The following is a 20,220-nucleotide window of genomic DNA, read 5'->3' as shown; positions in this document are numbered from 1 at the left end:
ATCTTAGTCTTAGCTGAAGTGTGCTATGACAACTCTTTCTGTCTTCTTGGATGTTCCCTTGGCTACGGCAGTAGATTTTCCCTTAGATGTCTACAGGGAAGATCCCTCACCCCAAAAAGTGTGCCTTGGACATGCAGGTAAACTAATTCTTATTCAGACATGAATAGCCCTGTTTACATTGCATGCCAACTTGAAAGAAATCTCTATTGACAAACATGTATACTGTATGCTGCCCTCTTAGATACTGCAGTAACTGAGATTTGTGGTTTACTGTACTGTCCAAATCTGAAGCAGCCCTATTTTGATTCTACGGTGATTGGGAGATCAGGAGATAATAGTTCTGCCTTAGGCACAAAGCCAGCTGGGTGACCTTGAAAAAGTCACTTTCAGCCTTAGGAAGAAGAAGGCAAGAGCAAACCACTTCCAAAAAGTCTTGCCCAAAAAACTGCAGGAATTTGTCGAGGAGATTCCCAAGGCCCAGCATTGAGTAACACGTATCAGGATTTGTAATCCACAACAAACTTTGATGGTAATATCGGGTTTCCTGTGAGAAGAATTAATCAGGAGTGATTTGCCTAAAGAAGCTGTGGATATTCCATCACTGGAGGTTTTCAAGAAGAGATTGTACAACCATTTGTCCGAAATGGTATAGGGCAGGGGTAAGCAACCTTGGCTCTTTTATGACTCATGGACTTCAACTCCCTGAATTCCTGAGCCAGTCATAAAAGAGCCAAGGTTGCCTATCCCTGGTATAGAGTATTCTGCTCAAGCAAAGGGTTAGACTAGAACAGGAGTAGGCAACCTTGGCTCTTCTGGGAGTTGAAGTCCACCAGTCATAAAAGAGCCAAGATTGCCTAGCCCTGGACTAGAAGAACTCCAAGGTTCCTTCCAACCCTGTTATTTTATGTTCTATGTTCTATTTCAGATTTTTTTAAATCTCTAAACAGTACAGTCCCCCTACAAGTTGGAGTGTTTCCCTGGGAAATCTTATGAGAATGGCAGTCTTTCAGAATCACGATGAGTATCCGACAAATGTTTATAGCCTTTAGGATAGAAAAGAAGGTATGAAGGCATGGGGACAATGTTGTACTGTAGTGCCTGCAATATACATCATCACATGCAATGAAGAACATCGTATAAAACCAACATGGAAAACAGCAGACTAAAATGAAAAATATGAAGCACTAACCGAAATAGCAAAATGAGAATTTCAACCAGTAAAGACTATAACCTAGGTACTGAATAGATATCTGTGGGAAGGTCATTCAACTGAAAAAGCCTGTTTTGTGATCACATGAGATTAGTATATATTTTTGATTTGCTGAAAACTGGTGTTTACTTCTGTAAAATGGTTGTAAAATCAGGCACGGTCACAGGACGACCTCCTTAATGGCCAGCACTCCTCACAACCACAATTTTGGGTTCAATTATGGTTATAAGTCAAGGACTGCCTGTATTCAGAGTCTGGTTAGGTGGATTCAGTCCACTTTCCCTTAAGCTGTCAGAGATACAGATATGAATATCATATCATATATGCAGGGTTTTGGATGACTTTCAGACTTGAAGGGGGAGATTTCTCTATTTTTACACCGTGTAAATCCTGTGTGGCATTTCCAGTTAGTGACCATCAGGAGACACCCACACTACCATTATCATCCTTTTTATGAATCTTTAGATGCAAAGAGCCAGATGTTATTCTATGGAGTTCAAAAGGCTCAAGCCATGAGCCCTAGTATAAAAATAACAGTGTGTTGACAGTTTTCATCCCTAAAGCATTGGCAGTTATGTCTCAGTTATGTTGCTTCTCCCAGGATGCCACACTGATAATGCTGATGAAATCTGGATCCCACCAATTGTGAAAAAAATTCTGTGGCAAATCCCTCAAGATCCCACTCTGGATCATGAATACATCAGAGAACTGGGTATCGTGGAGTTCACCAAAACAGCCATGGAACTGGTCATTGGCAAGAACAACCAGGCTGTCTTAGACAACAGGGTATGCAGATATTTATATGAGTATGGCCCTATGCCAGTGATGGCGAACCTTTTAGAGACTGAATGCCCAAACTGCAACCCAGCCCACTTATGCATCATCGAGTGCCGGGTGGGCGTGGCTACGGTGGTCACGGCAGACTGGGTGGGACTAAAAAGTTCAATCAATCAATTCCAACTTTGCAAGTTTTTTTTTTCCTGCGAAAAATTGAAATTGACTGATTGAACTTTTTTTTTTCGCACACAGTGGCGGAGGGCTAAAGCGAAAAGGTTTTATATAACCCAGCTGAAGGCCTAGGACTGGGGCGATGGCACGCGTGCCCACAGAGAGGGCTCTGAGTGCCGCCTCTGGCACCTGTGCCATAGGTTCACCACCACCGCCCTATGCTTAGGAGACCACCACCACCCTATGCTTATGAAAGGAACAAATAGACATTTTTCCTTATTGATTACATTCAAAAGCTTCTATGGAGTCCCATTGGAAACAATGGCGCTGTAGCATCTTTTTTCTTGTTCATTATGACAGTTTATTTTGTTGCCATGGCATGGGAGGAAAGAATGTTTAAGGCCATTAGCAGCTTGGGAATAATCATGAAAAAAAAATAAAAATAAAATGCTGTTGCTCTTGTCAAAGAAAGCTGTGATTTGGCTCACATTTGAGAACCCCTTCTCCAATGAAAGGAAGAAGGGATGCTTAAATCTTGCAGAGGATTAATAAGCTGAGAAGTAATCACAAACACTAACCCATGCCTGTTGGCCTAGAACCAATTTTTAGATTGCCTGTTGAAATAAGGTAGCTAAATTCTTCTTCTGCCTTTCCTACTTTCTGCCTGCATTCAACTTTGGTTCTAAGCAGTGATTTATTTAACCATGACTTATTAAACCCTCCTTAGTTGAGTTCGCATAACATGCTAGCTGGAGAATTCTGGGACTTAAAGTCCGTACATCTCAAAATTGCCCGGACTGAGAAACACTGGCCATGAAAATTAATCTTTTGAAATGTTGAGTTGACAATTCTACATGCTTGTTTGATAAAAAAAATAATCTTCTTTCTCTCTAAACAGGCAGGTGGTGTTCACACAATAGGTGGGACAGGTGCCGTGTGGATCGGAGCTGAATTTTTGCATCGTTGGTATCGATCCAACCATTCAACTCCAGCAATTATCTATATTGCTGAACCACAACTGGGTAGCTAATATATATATATATATTGTCCCTGTTTTGATCTAGTCTTACAGTTAAAACCATTAAAGCCATTAGAAACATTTCTAGGAAAGAAAATCAGACATGACAACAACAAATCAACGGATTAGAAGGTTACGTGGCCTTTATCTCCCATCTGGGTGGTCATAATATAACACAGTGGTTCTCAACCTTTTCTTCATCATGGACCCCCTTAAAATACCTTTTGTGGCCACAGACCCCCAAGACTTAAGATTTAAATCATAACATTTCTTTAAATCTTTGCAGACCCCCTCTGATGACATCACAGCCCCCCCAGAGGTCCGCCAGCTGCAGGTTGAGAACCACTGATGTAGCAGAAATGATCTTATGCCTCTGATTAATGATGTACCTGTGTAGAACTACACATGAATGAGACTTGGTTTTATCATGAGGGCTTCAGCAGTCACACCCTAATAGCAATAAAATTCTTCCTGCCATAAAGTGGCACTCAAACCATGGGTTTGTGTTTTAGAGCATCGGGAGATTGAGATTGAGAACACACCTGTCCCCTGTCCCCAGTCATCTCCAATTTCATAAACCACCACAACAACAAAGCTATTATGTACCCTTGATTCATTTAGCATAATGTTTTCATCTTGCCTATGAAATAGATCTTAATAGACTTAAATTGAGTTACCCGATGATTTTTAATTGAATATTGAATTTAAGACCTTCTGAAGGTAAATCATACACTCAATCACTGAATTATGAGTCTCATCTCATAATTTATTATGAGTGTGCTGTTTAATCCAAGTTAAAAAAAAATAATGTGACACAAAACGGGTGTCCCTGTCTTTGCAGGAACTCTTGGTTGCATATTCCAAGTTGCTGGCTTTACAGATATTCGTTCTTACCATTACTGGGATCCCATCAAGCTGTCGGTTGACATAGAAATGTTTGTGGCAGAACTGCAGGTATCAGGAAGCAACACTTTAAATGTCTACTTAAAGCAACATCCCTATAGCCATCTAGTGTAGTGATTATAGTATTGGGCTCAAAGGAAGTATGTCAGGTGCAAAGAACCAGGGCCATACGTTCAGTTGCAGTTAAGATTTATTGCTCAATCCTATACACAAGTGTCTAGTCAATTATTGTTCAGCATTAAATTGGCACTAGATACAAGGATAGGAAAATCAGTTATGGAAGACTATAGAAATGGAAGACCACATCGATTCCTACAACGGAGGAATGGTTACAAAAACTGATGGAGCTAGCAGAGATGGCTAAACTGACTGTACTGATTTTAAAAAAAATACAAATACTTTTATTGCTATGTGGAAACCGCTTCTAGATTTTGTACTTGAGGTGGGAAAAAAATGACATTCTGATTGTGGGCTTTACCAATTAGATAGATCTGATGTTATTGAAATGGCTAGTTTATATTATTTTGTAAAAATAAAAAGTTGAGGTTTGAAGTCGATATTCTATTGCATCAAAGGAAGTCGGAAGTCAATGCCTTTTTTAAAAAAAAAAATAAATTCTCCCTTACCTCACTTTTCTACTCCCCTTTCCCTCCCCCATCTTTTCCGCTATTTACTTTGTATTTCGATTGTATCGTATATTATAAACTAATAAAACTTTGTAAAAAAGAAAGAAAGAAAGAAAATCAGTTACAGATCCTTTGTTTACTTCTGAAACCGAATGGCTATCCAATCCCTCTCACTTTAGCCACAGTAGGTTTAGATGTTATTTCCTCTATGAAAAAAATAATGCATACTACTATTAATATTTAAAAAAATATTAAAAATTATAAAAAAAGAAAAAACAACAACTTTCGGGGAATAGTCATGGTTTTAAGAATGTGGGAATTTGACCTATATCACATTAGATTATTTGTCAATTTTGCTATTTCAGTTGATAAGAGTTAAAAAGATTAACTTCTTCTCCATTACATACTGTCTTTAATAGGCTATGCATAGATATGAATGTAGGAGAGTTTTCAGGAGAAAAAAATAAACATGTCCCCTATCCTGGATCTATAATTGTGCCCCATGCTCTTATGCATCATGGAGGCAAATACTTGTATATACTGTTTCTAGCATCTTAGAATCAACTGTGCTGTTTCCAAAACTGCTAGTAATTATGGTAAATAACCCTTTGCCACCGGTTGTGTCTTTTAAGCCTTCTGCCCTACTGTCAAAGTCCTGGCCCACCCAAACTGATGGCTATTATATTGAATGTCCTTGCAGAATGCCCGAGAGGGCTCCATTATATTCCTGCATGCTCCTGAAGAAATTGGCTTCAAGCCCTCTGAATGGAGAAGAGTTGCATCAATTATGAAGGTAAGTGATACCTTCAGGAGAAGTATGACTAGACAGGCCACAATATGTAGAGAGAAACACTTGCAAACAATAGCATGCAAAATGACATCTGTTGACACCACGCCTGTGTGGCATTAAGGCCTTGCTCTTGACCCACAGTGAGTTAGCTTAGGCTGAACTGCAAGGCCTGTGAAGTTTAAGAACCCTTCCGATGTAATTCATCTGTGACGTGGCCACAGTGAGGATTCTTTTCTATGACCGGCATTCAAATTATAACGAATGATTTCTATAGAAAATATGAATGCACTGAACCTGAATCAGAACAATTGATACTACAGGTATTCATCAACTTATGACCACAATGGAGCCTGCCCATTAGGGACATAAGTCATTATGGCTGTAAAATAATGAATATAGAGGCCATAAAGTGAACTCTGTGGTCATTAAGCAATTATCAGATACATTAAGTTAAGCCATAATGCCAAGAGTGAAAATTTGGCAGCTACGTGCCTCTCTCTTTTCATCTTGTCATTAAAGTGGGGGGAGGAGATGTTGTTTTCGAATGGGTTAATTAGAGAAACGAAACCTTTCCAGATCTACAGAAGCTTGCTGTCAATCGACAATGTGGAAACCTTTCAAGGACATTCTAGCAGGTGTGAAGAAGATAGCAGATGGGTCTCATAACAAAGAGAATTTGTTCACATGAGCTACATGGACATCTGGGGAGGGGGGTTGGCTAGGAATGTTATTGTTATATGTTATGGTTTGATGCCTTGGGATTTTAGAGTTAGTTTTACCTCGCCTTTACCAGGCCATGTATTCAATAAATAGTAAGCTTTTCAGAAATGAAAATAATCCTGGACTTTTATTTGGAGTCTTGAGCTGGAAGATGACACATACTGTAGTTTGCATAGTATGGGACATTTTTTTGCCACAAACCAGAAGTAAACACTAGTTTTCAGCACAAACATCATAAATCATGGTCCCAGGATTGCAGGATGCTGTAAATGGCCATATATACAGGCTAGTTGTTGAGTGTCCAAAATGCAGTCACATGTCCACATGGATGGGTGGCCATCAGAACTGGGTCTTACGTACTTTTGGGATGGTTCATCATAATTTTCAAGCGATCACTAAGCAACGGCTCATAAGTCACAAGACTAATGCAAAAACATCCTTCTCTCATTTCCAGTGATTGAGATATTCTAGAACAAAGTGACTGGGTTTATTTTCCTTTGAATGGAGTCACAGAAGACAGTTAAGTTGCCTCTGTGTCAGATCTCAGACATTATTCATGCATTGTTTTTAGACAATACACATACAAAATTACTAGCCTGCAAGACTTGATATGCATACTGGGCACTATCAAAGTGAATGTTAGATGTACCTTTTTTCCCCCTCTGTCAGCCCACGTAATTTCTGTACTTGATATCAAGGCTATAATCTCTGCTGTCTTGCTTGCAGAAGCTCCACAGCCTCGGTGAATAGCCATTTCTAAGCTAAGCACAAGGCAGCATTGAGGCCAAATTGTACTATTAAACTCATTCGCCATAACAAATGAACTATAGTTACAAGAAGGCATCTGCTGTCTTTCCCTTCCTTCTTCTTTTCCATTGTTTCCCCAGAGAAGGCATCTTTTCCCCTTTTTTGATGTCGCAGCTCAAGGACTGGCCTCAGGAGACCTGGACAGAGATGTTTGGGCAGTACGTCTGTTTGTAAACAAAGGTTTTGAGATGCTATGTGCTCAGTCCTTTTCTAAAAACTTTGGCTTATATGGTAAGTCTTTGCATTCTCGACCCTCTTTGCCACATGTCTGGGAACTGGGGCCCATTGAATGCTATTTGGGAATCCCTGCACAAATTGGAAGTACAGGTGCCTTAAAACCTGGTTTGGCATCTGGCTTCTGGCCCCAGTTGGGGACACTCTTTGCTGGTGTGGTTGACAGGGTAAAAAGGCTTCACCCCTTGTGCCATCCATCCCCTTGGTCTTAGTTTTTTTGTACCTCTTTTCCATTTTTAATTGTTTTTATAATGATCTTTTTACCATTTGTAAGTTGCCCAGAGTCACCTTATCAGTGAGATGGACAGCATATACATGTAATAAATGAATAATAAATGTGGGGTAGGAGCGGGGCATTGAACTAGCTAGCTCCAGCTTCTATCCATAGTGGCGCAGTGGTTAAACTGCGGTATTGCAGACAAACTCTGCCCATTGCCTGGAGTTAGATCCTGACGGGGCTCAGAGTTGACTCAGCCTTCCATTCTTCCAAGATTGGTAAAATGAAGACCCAGATGGTTGGGGGCAATGTGCAAATAATGCTTCTTCATTGCAAACCACACAGAGAGTGCTGTAAAGCACTTTGGGGTGGCATGTAAGCCTAAATGCTACTGCTATTGCATAGCACATGCATCAACTATCTTTTCTTGAGTACATGAAGAAGTTGGATGCACTTCTGATGCTTTCCATTAGAAGAGTCCTAGATCTGATTCTAGAAGTGGTATATAGCTATGAAACAGCCAGTCATAAATTTGTCTGCCCTTTTTGGAAGTAGTAACCATCAGCAAGTCCATCATTATGTGCCTCGGTGCATAGGTATTGCAACCCAGATAAGGAAGATTATTTTTTCGGTGGCTAAACACATTTACCAGGAAAACATCTGAACTGCATTTTCAGTTTGTTTTCAACAGTGCACAGATACACAGTCGCACCAGTTTTCATCAAGATTACCTTCAAGCCCATTTCTGTGTTTGCTGTCAACTATCTTCACTATTTTCGGCATGACTGGATATATTTGTCATTGCCATCCACTTTAATCAGTACTTGTATAATCTCAAAGGTTCACTTTTACAGATCCTGATAGATCTCAAAATTACTACCTGACTAACGATAGCTCTCCAAAGTCTCAGGAAGAGTCATCCAGTTTTCCATCATCTGCTCTCTTCCTTTAGAGTGACATAAAGAACGAATCTGAGCCTTGTATATTGAAAACACAGGGCCTGTGGCTAAACTACGATCTTTTCTGCCAAAATAGCCATGGAAATAATTGGATATCAATGCATAATTAATCTAAGTGCAGATGCATTCTGGTTCTTAAAATAAAAGCTCTCTGAAAAAAATATTGTACAGTATGTATGTCCAAACACTAGAGGTCTCTAAATACAAGAAAAAAGAAATTATGTTCTTCAATTTTCAGGACTGAAATGTTCACCTTAAATTTTAACTGTTCCTTTTTTTGACAATAATCCCAAGCTACATCGATGCCCGGTGTCTAGATTATTTATGGCTTGGATTGTTTTATCCAAAGATAAAGACAAGACAAAGACTGCGAGCTATGGGTGCCATTCTAATGTGTCATAAATTAGGCTGTACAAAATTGCTTTGTGATGTCAAAGAACAACTCATGTTACTTAATAGATTTAGAAAGCTTGTGGGCATGTCATAAACGCAAGTGTTGATGGCCCAGTTCTTAGACCAGAAATTATTGATTATTTTTTTTAAAAAAATAGGACTTGTGCATCACACCTAGTGCTTCTCACACCAGTCTGAGTATAGGGTGACTTGAGCACACCCAAAGCATCGTTTTCAAAGAGCTATTTGGACCCAGGTCTTTTTGGATGTTGTCCAATCCTCATATCACTATATCAATTTTCCCCTCAATGGGCAACATGGCAAACGAAAATGTCAACGCTGCAAATACTGTATATTCTTTCTTTGACAATATGCAGAACTGTCTGGTATTTTTAGAGTTAATACAGAGCAGAAGAGGGAGGAGGGAAAAGGCCGGGAAAGAGAGAGGAAGGTAACCTTTGACCTTCGTTATGCCGTGCCGACATTTTGTAACAATAAATGACTTTTAGGAAAAACATTTTCTCTGGAAGTTTTTTGAAGTGTTTCATTAGCCGGAACCATAACAGAAAAGGGCTGAACAATAACGAAACCTTCATTATTCCCATTAAACTCTTTTTATCTTTCCAAGCTATTTGGCTCAATTCCTCAATTCTTCCTTGTAACAGGAAAGCAGAGGAGCTGTCCATCATAAAAAGAAATAGTCTTAAGCAAAGAGGCTGAATTAGGAAGGGAGCTGTCCAGCGAAAGAATCCAACAAGGACTTAGATACAAAGGTAGCCACAACAACAGCCCACAGTAATTAAATCATTTGAAGCTGTTCTTATTGTCACATCATTTCCTAGAGCACATCTTCTTGCTCCTGTCTCTTAAACAGGTTCAATTTGTGTTGTGTTAAGCGTTGTCAAGGATAAAAATGCAAGGCCTATCAAAAAGCACTGGTTCCTAGGAGACAGGAGGAACGTAGAACATAGAATAATCAAGTTGGAAGGGACTTCAGAGGCAATCCAGTCCAACCCCCTGCTTGAGCAGGAGACCCTATGCCACTTCAGACAAATGGTTGTCCAGTCTCTTTTTGAAAGCTTCCAGTGATGGAGCCTCCACAACTTCTGAAGAAGGTCTTACAATTAGAAGTTCATCTGTCATCTCTAGTAGGTCTCATGAAGTTACCTGTCTAGGCATTGATTCATCTTACCAAAGTCTGATGGATTTAATGTCAGGAAACAGAGATAAGCTAGAAACGTTTCAGCCCCAAAATCAGACAGATCCTAGACTAACTCAAAAATCTTCCTTGAACATCGGTTCACATCTCTGACAAGAGTAATCTCACTCTGATTCTCCTGGCATTTGTGAGGGGAGGACGAAAGAAAACAGTCCGTCCATATCTCCTCCTCATCTGGATTCATCTGGATTGGATGTCTCTCATTGATATATTATCCTCAAGGAAAGGCAGATTCCTCTCCGAGACCCCATCCCTAAAATAAGGTTTATGGGGAACTGTTCTTTTAGTAATTGGTGAAGTGTAGAGAGAGTGAATCAGAATAAGTTTCTGTATTTGATGGGATGACAAGAACTCTAATATTAAGAGGCTTGGGGGAGGAAGGAATATTTGGAAAATGCTAGTTTCATAGAAATACAGGCTCAACTACAATATACTAAGTACTGCACCATTTGTGTCTCTTTGGCTATCTCATGCAGATGAACGAGTGGGGAACCTCATTGTGGTGACAACAGACAATCAAACCCTGATCCGAATCCACTCACAGATAGCAAAACTAATAGCCATGACATGGTTTGGACCCACCAGCTTAGGGGCACGGGTGATTACAATCGTATTGACCAGCCCTGCTCATTTCTATGAATGGTAAGAAGGAAGACAAGTAATCAGATAGTCTGAAGTTACATTAGCCATGAGATCATCTCTCTGTATTACCATCTTGGGACTATTATGATCCGTCTGTTATAGTAAAGTATCCAAGAATATACTTTAAGTTATAAACTTTTTGCTTTTTGAGGGAAGAGAAAGAAAAAAGGCAATAAAGGCATTCTTCAGATAGAGGTTCTGCCATCTTCAGTGTCCTCATCTAAATAAAACAAGAATAAGGATTCTTGAAAACACTTGGTGAGCTGGTACAGAAGTGTTAGGATAGGTCATTAGGATTGTCTTCTGGCTCCAGACAATTTAGTTTGGCCAACTGAGTGGCGTTTGAATTCAATTTTCATAATTCCCAGCATTTCTATCCTGAAACTTCTAACTGACGAGTCAAATGAAGCTTTGTTTTTTATTGGAATTAGAAGACAACGTAGTTACCTTGAACGGTGCTTATTAGCACAGTGTGACTCTCTGGCCATTGATGTATGTAGAAATGGTTTCTAGGAATGATTTGTTTGTACTGCCTTTAACCAATTATTTCTTCAATGTCTTTTAAAATTCTAGGAAGTTCTAAATTGCAGAACTGATGGTCAGTCATCTTTGTATGTGCATTTCAAAAGCACATAGTTATCTTTCTCAATGCAATGCCCTTTTGAATTATTTGACTATAGCTTCTAAAATTCCTGGTCAACAAGGTTACTAATGAAAGCAAATATATATGTTCCAGGATAATGCTACAAAAACAAATTTACCCTTCCAATCTTTCAGTCTTGTGCTGTAGTCCATCCTCCTGGAACTTCTCTCCAGCAGAATATGTGCTTGGGGCAGGGGTAGGCAACCTTGGCTCTTTTATGACTCGTGGACGTCAACTCCCAGAATTCCTGATTCCAGCATGGCTGGCTCAGGAATTCTGGGAGTTGAAGTCCACGAGTCATAAAAGAGCCAAGGTTGCCTACCCCTGGTTTGGGGCCTTTCTGTGAGGTGTATTTATGTGGTGCTTTCCTACTGGTTGATTGGTATATTGATGGCTGGCAATTGGCAGCAAAAGGAAACAACAGCTAATCGCCATCTATCATCTATCTACCAATCAAGCAATAAGCACCATCTACCAATCAAGCACCACATAAATACGACTCACAGAAAGGCCCAAAGCACATATTCTGCTGGAGAGAAGTTCCCGGAGGATGGGCTACAGCACAAGACTGAAAGCTTGGAAGGGTAAATCTCTGGTCCCGGTGACCGATCCAGATTCAGTTTTGCAGTAATGTCACTATCCATTATTTACCAAGTCTATGGAGGATGTACATCAGCACATTAGCATGGCATCATGTTGGAGAAAGCTAATATGCCAGATCGATCCAGTATCATTTTATTTATTTATTTATTTATTTATTTGTTTGTTTGTTTATTTATTTATTTATTTATTAAATTTATATACCGCCCTATCTCCCTTACGGGACTCAGGGCGGTGAACAGGCGATACTAAAAACCACAATAATAAATAAATAGTTTCTGTTCTAAAATCAAATTAAATAACGGGCCTGTTCTAAAAACACCCCATACAAAACCCCCACTAAAACATAATCAAACTACGCCAGGCCGGCCGCACAGGGCTCGGCGAAAAAGGCGCAGGTCCGCAACTGTACGTAGGTCGGGGGGTAGGTCATTCCAGAGGGCAGGAGCTGCCACAGAGAAGGCTCTCCCCCTGGGGGTCGCCAGCCGGCATTGTCTGGCCGACGGCACTCTAAGGAGGCCCTCTCTGTGGGAGCGGACTGGTCGAAGGGAGGTGTTTGGTAGGAGGTGTTTGGTAGAACTGCTCTTTTGGGCAATAACACACTCTTCCCAGCCTTGGTACATTAACTAAATGCTGTATTAAGAGAGAAAACTCTTGATTTTAATTCAGTTCTATATAGACATGATCAGTTTTGTTTTTTTCTGAACTCCAAACTCCTTAGGAAACAAAGTCTTCAGACACTAGTGAAGAGGATTATGTTGATTAGGGAAAAGTTGAAAGAGAAGTTGCGGCTTCTGGGAACACCCGGTTGCTGGGAGCATCTGACAAGGCAGTTGGGAGTCCATAGCTTTATTGGATTGAATCGTAAGTATTCAATGAATACTGTGACTAGTTTGTTGACAAACCAAGGATAGCTCTTCCTAACTACTGGCTGATGAAACCTCAACTGCTATACGGCTTCTTTTTTCATTTCTGCATCAAGGTATGTTGAAACTATGGAACTCCTTCATGATAAACTCAGTAGGAGTTAGGGAGAAAAATGTTGCGCTTGGGAGACATTGGGTAAGTTTGGGCCACTCCCTATTTCTCAGTCCAAACTATAAATATCTTCCATGGAGGTTGTGAAAGTCAATGTTGATCTGATCAAAATCTTGGTTCAATCCAATTCAAGGATTGATGACAATTTGTAAATTTTGATTTTGAACAATTTGATTTGGAAAAAAAAACCCCAGCTATCATGCTAAAATCCCTTCCAAATGATCAGATGGATTTGAAAAGAGGACATTTTGCAGATTCATGCAACCTTCCAGTTTGATTAACAAGGTTGGTCTGATCTGAAAATTCAAACAAATCAGCTTTGACTCCTATTTCTAAACTGAAGCTTTTGCATCAAAAAATATTTATTTATTTATAAGATTTATTAACCAGGTATCCCAAAAAAATAAATAAATCAAAAGGCTTTTGGAAACAAATAGGGTTCCACATATTTCCATGTGGTTACGGGGTAATTACTCTCCCAGTTAATTAACTCTAGAACGGTTGATTGGCATTCAGAGGTTGGTGGGGCAAGACAAATACTCTAAAGACCCTCTAAGTAAATGAATACATTTAATTTATTCATACTACATTTTGGCTACAAAAATTAGATGACCGTTGGAGGTTTCCATACCTCTTGGCTGAACATCTGGTGCCATTCAGGTTTTTCCAGTCCAAATCCAATATGCCTATATTGATCCAGGAACGGGCAATCTTTCAATAGCCAGCAATGGATTGAATGCAGAAAGCAAAAGCCACAGTGGACGTACGAATCATGCAAAAGACTGAGTTACGAATGTGACTGGGATCTGGATGCTCTGCTCTTTTATTGCTCTAATTGCTATTTTGGAAGGCAAACTGAAGTTTTCCTAAACAGTATGTTATACCCATGGCAGGTTTTTTAAATTAGTTTTCTTGTGTTTGCCCCCCCGCCTCCTCTGAATGTTGGGAAAGTCTGGCTGGTTTTGGCAGCTGTCTGGAGACGGCTTGGGATGTGGGCTGAAAAGGTGTCCCCGGAGATCAAAATGCCTTCTCCTCTATTAAATAATGGAAGGGAGGTTAGCTAGAAGTTTCAAAAGTGCTTTTTTTTCAAGAGGCAACTGGTCTTTCCTGTTTTAATTTGAAGAAGGTTTCACTTCTCATCCAAGAAACTTCTTTAGCTCTGACTGGGTGGAGAGGAATGGATGGATTTATATTCCTTACAGGCAGCTGGTCATTTGCATTCTTTTAGAGAGTCGTTGAGGCCGCTTGGAGGTTTATCTGTGTCCTCAGGGACAAGATTCAGCAGTCCATCTGCATTAAAAGACAAAGGCCACTCTTTTGAAGACAGCAAAGTCCACATTTTGGACAGAGAAGACTGCTGGTTTGAATGAGGGGATCAAAGAGGCCATCTATGTCAAAACTGAACAGCCCTCTCTCAACAGAGGGGGAGGGATATGGCATCATCTCTCTCCAGTCTACAACACGGTCCTTTCAGCAGTTCCAAGAAGGCTCCACACCCATTTGCACCACCCAGGTGACCCTGAGGACACAGATAAACCTCCAAGGGGCCTCAATGACTCTTTAAATGAATGCAAATGACCAGCTATCTGCAAGGAATATAAATCCTTCCATCCTTCACCATCCAATCAGAGCTGATGAAGCTTCTTGGATGAGAAGCAAAACATCTGCAAAGAAAAACAAGAAAGTCCAGTTGCCTCTTGAAAAAAAAAGCACCTTGGGTACAACCATGATCTGGATGACTGAGACTCTCCATCGACAGATTTCCTAGATATTTGCCAGTCTTCCGGCATAAAATCCACAGCCACTCATGCAAACCAGATGCACACATTGTTCCTATTTAAACTACATTTTTCTTCTTAGCTGGAGTTCCCTCAAAGTGAAAAGCATTTCTTTTTCCCTGCCAGCTTCCCAAATGGAGTTCCTAGAGACACACAAACATATCTACCTTCTTGCCAATGGGCAGATCAACATTTGCAGCATTAACTCCAAGAATTTGGGCTATATCGCACAAAGCATCCACGAAGCCATCTTGGTCACCACCTGTCAAAATCCCAGCTATTTCCCCATAACAGCTGATCAAGAACCCGAGAAGAGCTCTATAGATTTATCAGATTCTCCTTAAATCAAGAGTGTTCTAGTAAAACTGTATTTTGGAAACTCTTGACCTGGTCAATGTATATATGTTTCTTGAAACTGATCATAATCATGATCTCCAGTTTCCAGATGTTGTGTCTATGTACTCAGTAATCATTAAAATAATCTCTGACGTGAATCTTTGTGAAGTAGAGTGCTCCTTTGGAAAGACACCAAAGTCTACTTTTTCCAGTATATAACTGCTGTTTACTCTTTGTCCAAGAGATTGCTTTCTTCTCAGGCACATATACATGGAGTACATGCTCACTGACTGTCCTTCTGGTAGCATGTAGTTAGCTAAATCAATCTCCTTTCAGTTACAGGTTATTTTATTTTATTTTAGTTATAGGTAGAAAACTTACTGCACTAATCAATGTTCAGGTAAGATTATCTGTTCCCAGAAATGCTAACCTCCAACACAAAGAAGGGCAGAATCTGGAATTGAGTAATGTGGTTAGAGTCATTAGAGTCATTGAGTAATGTGGTTAGAGTCACAATCTCTTTCTTCTTTTAAAGGTTGGTTGAAGGAAGTTTCCATTGGAATTCAGTCCCCATAAGCTTTGTCAGATATAGTATGATATGTGTATATGAGATAGTGGGTTCAGGTTAGGATTAGGGTTAGGGTTAGGGCAGGGGTAGGCAACCCAAGGTTGCCTACCCCTGGGTTAGGGTATTCTCCAAACTTGGTGTTTTCTAGATATTTGGAGATTACAGTTCCCCAAAATATTTGAAATGGGTCTCAGTTTCCAGCTCTGAATGTCTAGTTGGCATTTCTTGACCTTTAGCCAGACTTGTCTCTTTGGAATTGTGATTGGTTTGTGTTTGTTGGTTTTTAGGACTTATTTGAATCTGGTTGTGATGTGTGCTAGGATGGGTTAACTCAGTGGTTTCTATGGTAACCGCACTGGGTTGTCCCTGATGCAGACACCCAGAAGGTTAATCAACAAAAAGGAGACAAACAAAGGACTGAAATTCATCATAGCAGGAAGCATGAGATGTCCAAGGAACCGCTCATGAAAGTGATAGCCATAAATGAAATGCATTAAAGGTTCAGCTGAAAAAGGACAATATACATGTTTTAACAATCAGGCATGGATTAATAGCTGGTTGGATAGTTTATTTTTAGTTTTCAAGGAAAAGAACTGACAAATCTTTATGGAACAAATTAGATGTGTTGTTCTAAGGAACATCCTTTTCTAAACAAAAAGTACAGAACATTGTCAAGAAAGTAAAGCAATATGCCTATTTCTACCAACCAAGTAAACGAAAAAAAATTGTTTGTTACAGTTCTCCTTATTTATTTTAAGAGAAGGGGTGGGAACCAGTAAAACCAAAATGCAAAGAGACCAAGCAAAATACAAACTGTTATTCTCTCTGCAACCAAATGGGCATCAGATCTTGTCTTCGCAAATCTAAAACATTGTCCGTTCTCCAGACAGGAAACACAACTAGGTGAACTAATTCTACTTTATCGTAAGGCTACATTAACAGAATCTTGCAAGTCTGAAAGTAGAAACTTGCTGCTGCCATTTTTAAATGTTGAATCCATTAAGGTGGTCTTCTTAAGTGTCTTCTTCTGATGGTTAAGCCTCTCTTCCCAGATTGTTTCCTAGGCAGCAACTCTTCCCCTCATCCCCCAAGGTCATACACAACTTCCGTTACAAGAGTGTTATAGGAATTTCACTTCAGTTGTGCCCGACTTTGTCAAAAGGGCTATGAATCTTGATGCTGATGTTCTCTAGATGAGGGGAAAAAATTGATATTCAAACTCAAGTATTCAGTATACTACGGCAGAAGAGTCTGCTCCAAGACTTTTTAAAATAATGGGCTTGCGGAAAATAACAGCGTCAGGTGGAAATGTATAATTTTGTCTAACAGCCAAAATGGGAGGGCAGGGGCAGGATGTTTCCCCCAAAAAAGCCATTTCTTATGAGTTCTTTGCGTTTGGCATCTTATTTCTTCAAAACAGAACTATGGCATTTTGTCCTCATATAAGTTATAAATGGATCAACAATGATTGCTTGAGATTTTTCAAGGCTATTGAAAGCTTCTGCTTGTGTAAAGAATAAGCCTGCTTTGAATAACATTTGTTTGTTTATTTGTTTAACAATTCACATGAACAATACATTTCTTTTCCACTGCACAATAATTAGCTAGATCCTGTCCCTTCTGCAGAGGTAGGTTTTCTATAACTGGTTCCTTCTAATGTGAAAGAAATGGGGGAGAAATGAAAGGGAACCCCTGTTTTAGGAAAGAGAAGCAGCTGCTACGCTAGCTGGGGAATTCTGGGAGTTGAAGTCCACACATCTTAAAGTTGCCAAGCTTAAGAAACACTGTTCTAGTCATTAGGCCAAGGAAGGGGATGTGGGAAGTCAGCCCCCCAGAGAAGGAAATATTAAAAGGGCAGAAAAATGTATTTGCATAATAATAATGATGATAAAGTTGGAAGGGATCTCAGAGGTCATCTAGTCCAACCTCCTGCTCAGGCAGGAAACTCTATACCATTTCGGACAAATGGCTGTCCAGTTTCTTCTTAAAAACTTCCAGTGTTGGCTCATTCATCGCTTTTGGAGGCAGGTTGTTCCACTGGTTAATTGTTCTAACTGTCAGGAAATTTCTCCTTAGTTCTAGGTTGCTTCTCTCCTTGATTAGTTTCCATCCGTTGCTTCTTGTCCTGCCTTCAGGCGCTTTGGAGAATAGCTTGACTCCCTCTTCTTTGGGGCAGCCCCTAAGAAGAGGCAGAAAAGCATGCCTAGTTTTCTGAATAGCCCCAAGTCTCCCTCCCCCAAGCAGAAACCAGCTCTGTAGAAATGTAGGTGTAAATAATCCAGGAAGGTTGGAGGCCTCCAGCTAGAAGATTAAGAAGACAAAGACACCTAGAATCTACATACCCCACCCAAACTCTAAGACAGGACATAATAGGATTAACCCACAGATACCAAAGGGCACACTCAGACTCGGGTTAAAGTTCATGCCACAAGAACAACTTCAAACAAAAGGCTCCAGACGGTATAAAAACCCACTCCCTACACGTGCTTGCTCTCTTTTCTTCCAGAGCCATCTTCCTGCCTGGCTCTCCTCTTCAATAAACTGCAACCTTCTTTCTAAAGCAGTCGCCAGGTTGTTTATTCCCGGCTTGGACTGAATCATGATGAAGACGTTTCCTTCAACAGGGATGAAGGAGGAATTATATTCACCTTCAGTCCTCTGCAGTTGCCTTCCCTGTTCACACAATCAGGATTGCACAAGAATGCCTTGTTTCGTTCTCACTAGAAGAAGCAATCTTTCTGGTTTGGAAAGTTGTAAGAATTCGTCCATCGTAGCTTAGTCAGGAACTAACAATTTGACAATCAATACTTAGCACACTGCACACCCTTCCAATAAACATTACAATGACCTTTTTGCTACTGGAGAACTGAAGAAATTCTTAGATGAGAAGTGAAATGTTTCCAAGGGGAAAAAACAAACAAGAAAGTCCAGTTGCCTTTTGGAAAAGCATCTTTGGGACTACTGGAGACTTGTGCAAAAAAACATCATGGGAGAAAGCAGTTGCAAACCACTCCCACAATTTTGAGACAGGTACAGGAATTGAGTGAGACGTGAAGTCACTGATACCCATTCTTGTGTTCTTGGTTCTTCCTTACAGATGTCTTTAGAAAAACTGGGTTTTGACCTTCTAAGGAAGCCAAAAATATGAAAGCAAGCAAGATAAAGATAATAAACTCAGAAATCTTCAGGGCCTGATTTGGATACTTTCCTAGTAGGTGCCTCCATAGCTGTCACCAGATGTATATCTGACAATTAATTATCTTCATGCCATATTTTCTTCTCTCTTCGGTAGCAGTAAAAAAAAAATAAAGCTATTTTTTGTAACCTTTCCTTTTGACTATTCTGAAGATAGGCTGTATCAAAATGACAGCAAATTAGATAAGACGTCTAATTTGCATACTTTATTCATCCTTCATTGAATTGAATTGCAATTAGACATAATTTACAGTTATGCCTGGAGTTGAATTTTTTGCTTAGTGCAAAAAAAAATATAGCTTCTTCACAGCTCAACAGCAAAATTATATGGTACGCAGATGCTAAAACTTTATTGCAATTGCCCTTGATAATATCCAATATGGCAAACATATGCAGATCTTAGCATCAGAAGACAAAAACAAGGAAAAACAGGGTTTTGCTCATTGTGGCTCCATTTCTCCTCCACTCCCCCTCCTTATGATAAACACCATGGATGAAAATATCCACCCAGATGTGATTGAAGATGCAGATGCTTCAAAATTTCCCAAAATGGGGTCTTTGAATATGCATCGTTTATTTCAAACATTATTACAAAGAGGGGTGCTCACAGCCTTAAGAATGTTATCTTCCCGATGGCTAAATACGTTATTGTGCTATAATTTCTTAAACATACCACAGTGGGCTGTTTCACTTGCAAAGATAAGCCATAAACCAACACTAATGAGAATACAGAATAACAGAGTTGAAAGGGATGCTGGAGGTCTTCTGGTCCAACCCCCTGCTCAGGCAGGAGACCAGACAAGTGGCTGTCCCATCTCTTCTTAAAAGCCTTCAGTGATGGAGCACCCACAATTTCTGAAGGCAAACCGTTCCACTGGTTAATTGTTCTCACTGTTAGGATGTTTCTCCTTAGTTCTAGATTGCTTCTTGGAAACTAATCAAGGAGAGAAGCAACCTAGAACTAAGGAGAAACTTCTGAACTGAAATGTCTACTGAATTGAAACAGAACAGACTTCATTAGGGTTTTGCATGATGTGTGAAACCCAGAGCTTACTTGGACCAGAAGCTTGAAGATTGTTAACCAAGTAGGAACCTCTAGCCTGGAAGATGATGGACAGACTGAAGGGAACGTGTCTATCTCCCTAAGCAAAAAGGGAATGGCTGAAGCAGCAGAAGGAATAATGAAGAAACCTTCATTACTCCCCTGTGACATCTGTCATCTCGGTTGTTCATTGTGTTAGACGGTACAGAAAAACTTGATCATGTCATATGGAAGAGCTCTTGGTTATGTTGACTCTAGGAGAAGTACTCATTCTGCAGATAACAAAGAAATTAACTCTGAAAAACATGGCTGAAGGATCACGCTGTCTTTTCTC

The 20,220-nt window shown here is 40.0% G+C and overlaps 1 protein-coding gene across 1 annotated transcript; it reads left to right on the top strand.

Annotated features, from left to right (window-relative positions):
- The first annotated feature begins 25 nt into the window (after window positions 1-25).
- Window positions 26-15,089, top strand: GOT1L1 (glutamic-oxaloacetic transaminase 1 like 1). Its single transcript, XM_029286131.1, has 9 exons — window positions 26-137; window positions 1,812-1,996; window positions 3,057-3,180; window positions 4,018-4,130; window positions 5,406-5,498; window positions 7,103-7,253; window positions 10,521-10,686; window positions 12,651-12,793; window positions 14,872-15,089. Exons 1-9 carry the CDS (start codon window positions 26-28, stop codon window positions 15,087-15,089), a joined length of 1,305 nt encoding a protein of 434 aa, XP_029141964.1.
- Window positions 15,090-20,220: the final 5,131 nt, after the last annotated feature.

The sequence above is a fragment of the Protobothrops mucrosquamatus genome, unplaced genomic scaffold (assembly GCF_001527695.2).
Source record: "Protobothrops mucrosquamatus isolate PMUCROS unplaced genomic scaffold, P.Mucros_1.0 scaffold2960, whole genome shotgun sequence".
In the NCBI taxonomy this organism is placed as follows: Eukaryota; Metazoa; Chordata; class Lepidosauria; order Squamata; family Viperidae; genus Protobothrops; species Protobothrops mucrosquamatus.
The sequence above is the reverse complement of the archived record's forward strand: the minus strand, read 5'-3'. Positions and strand labels throughout refer to the sequence as shown.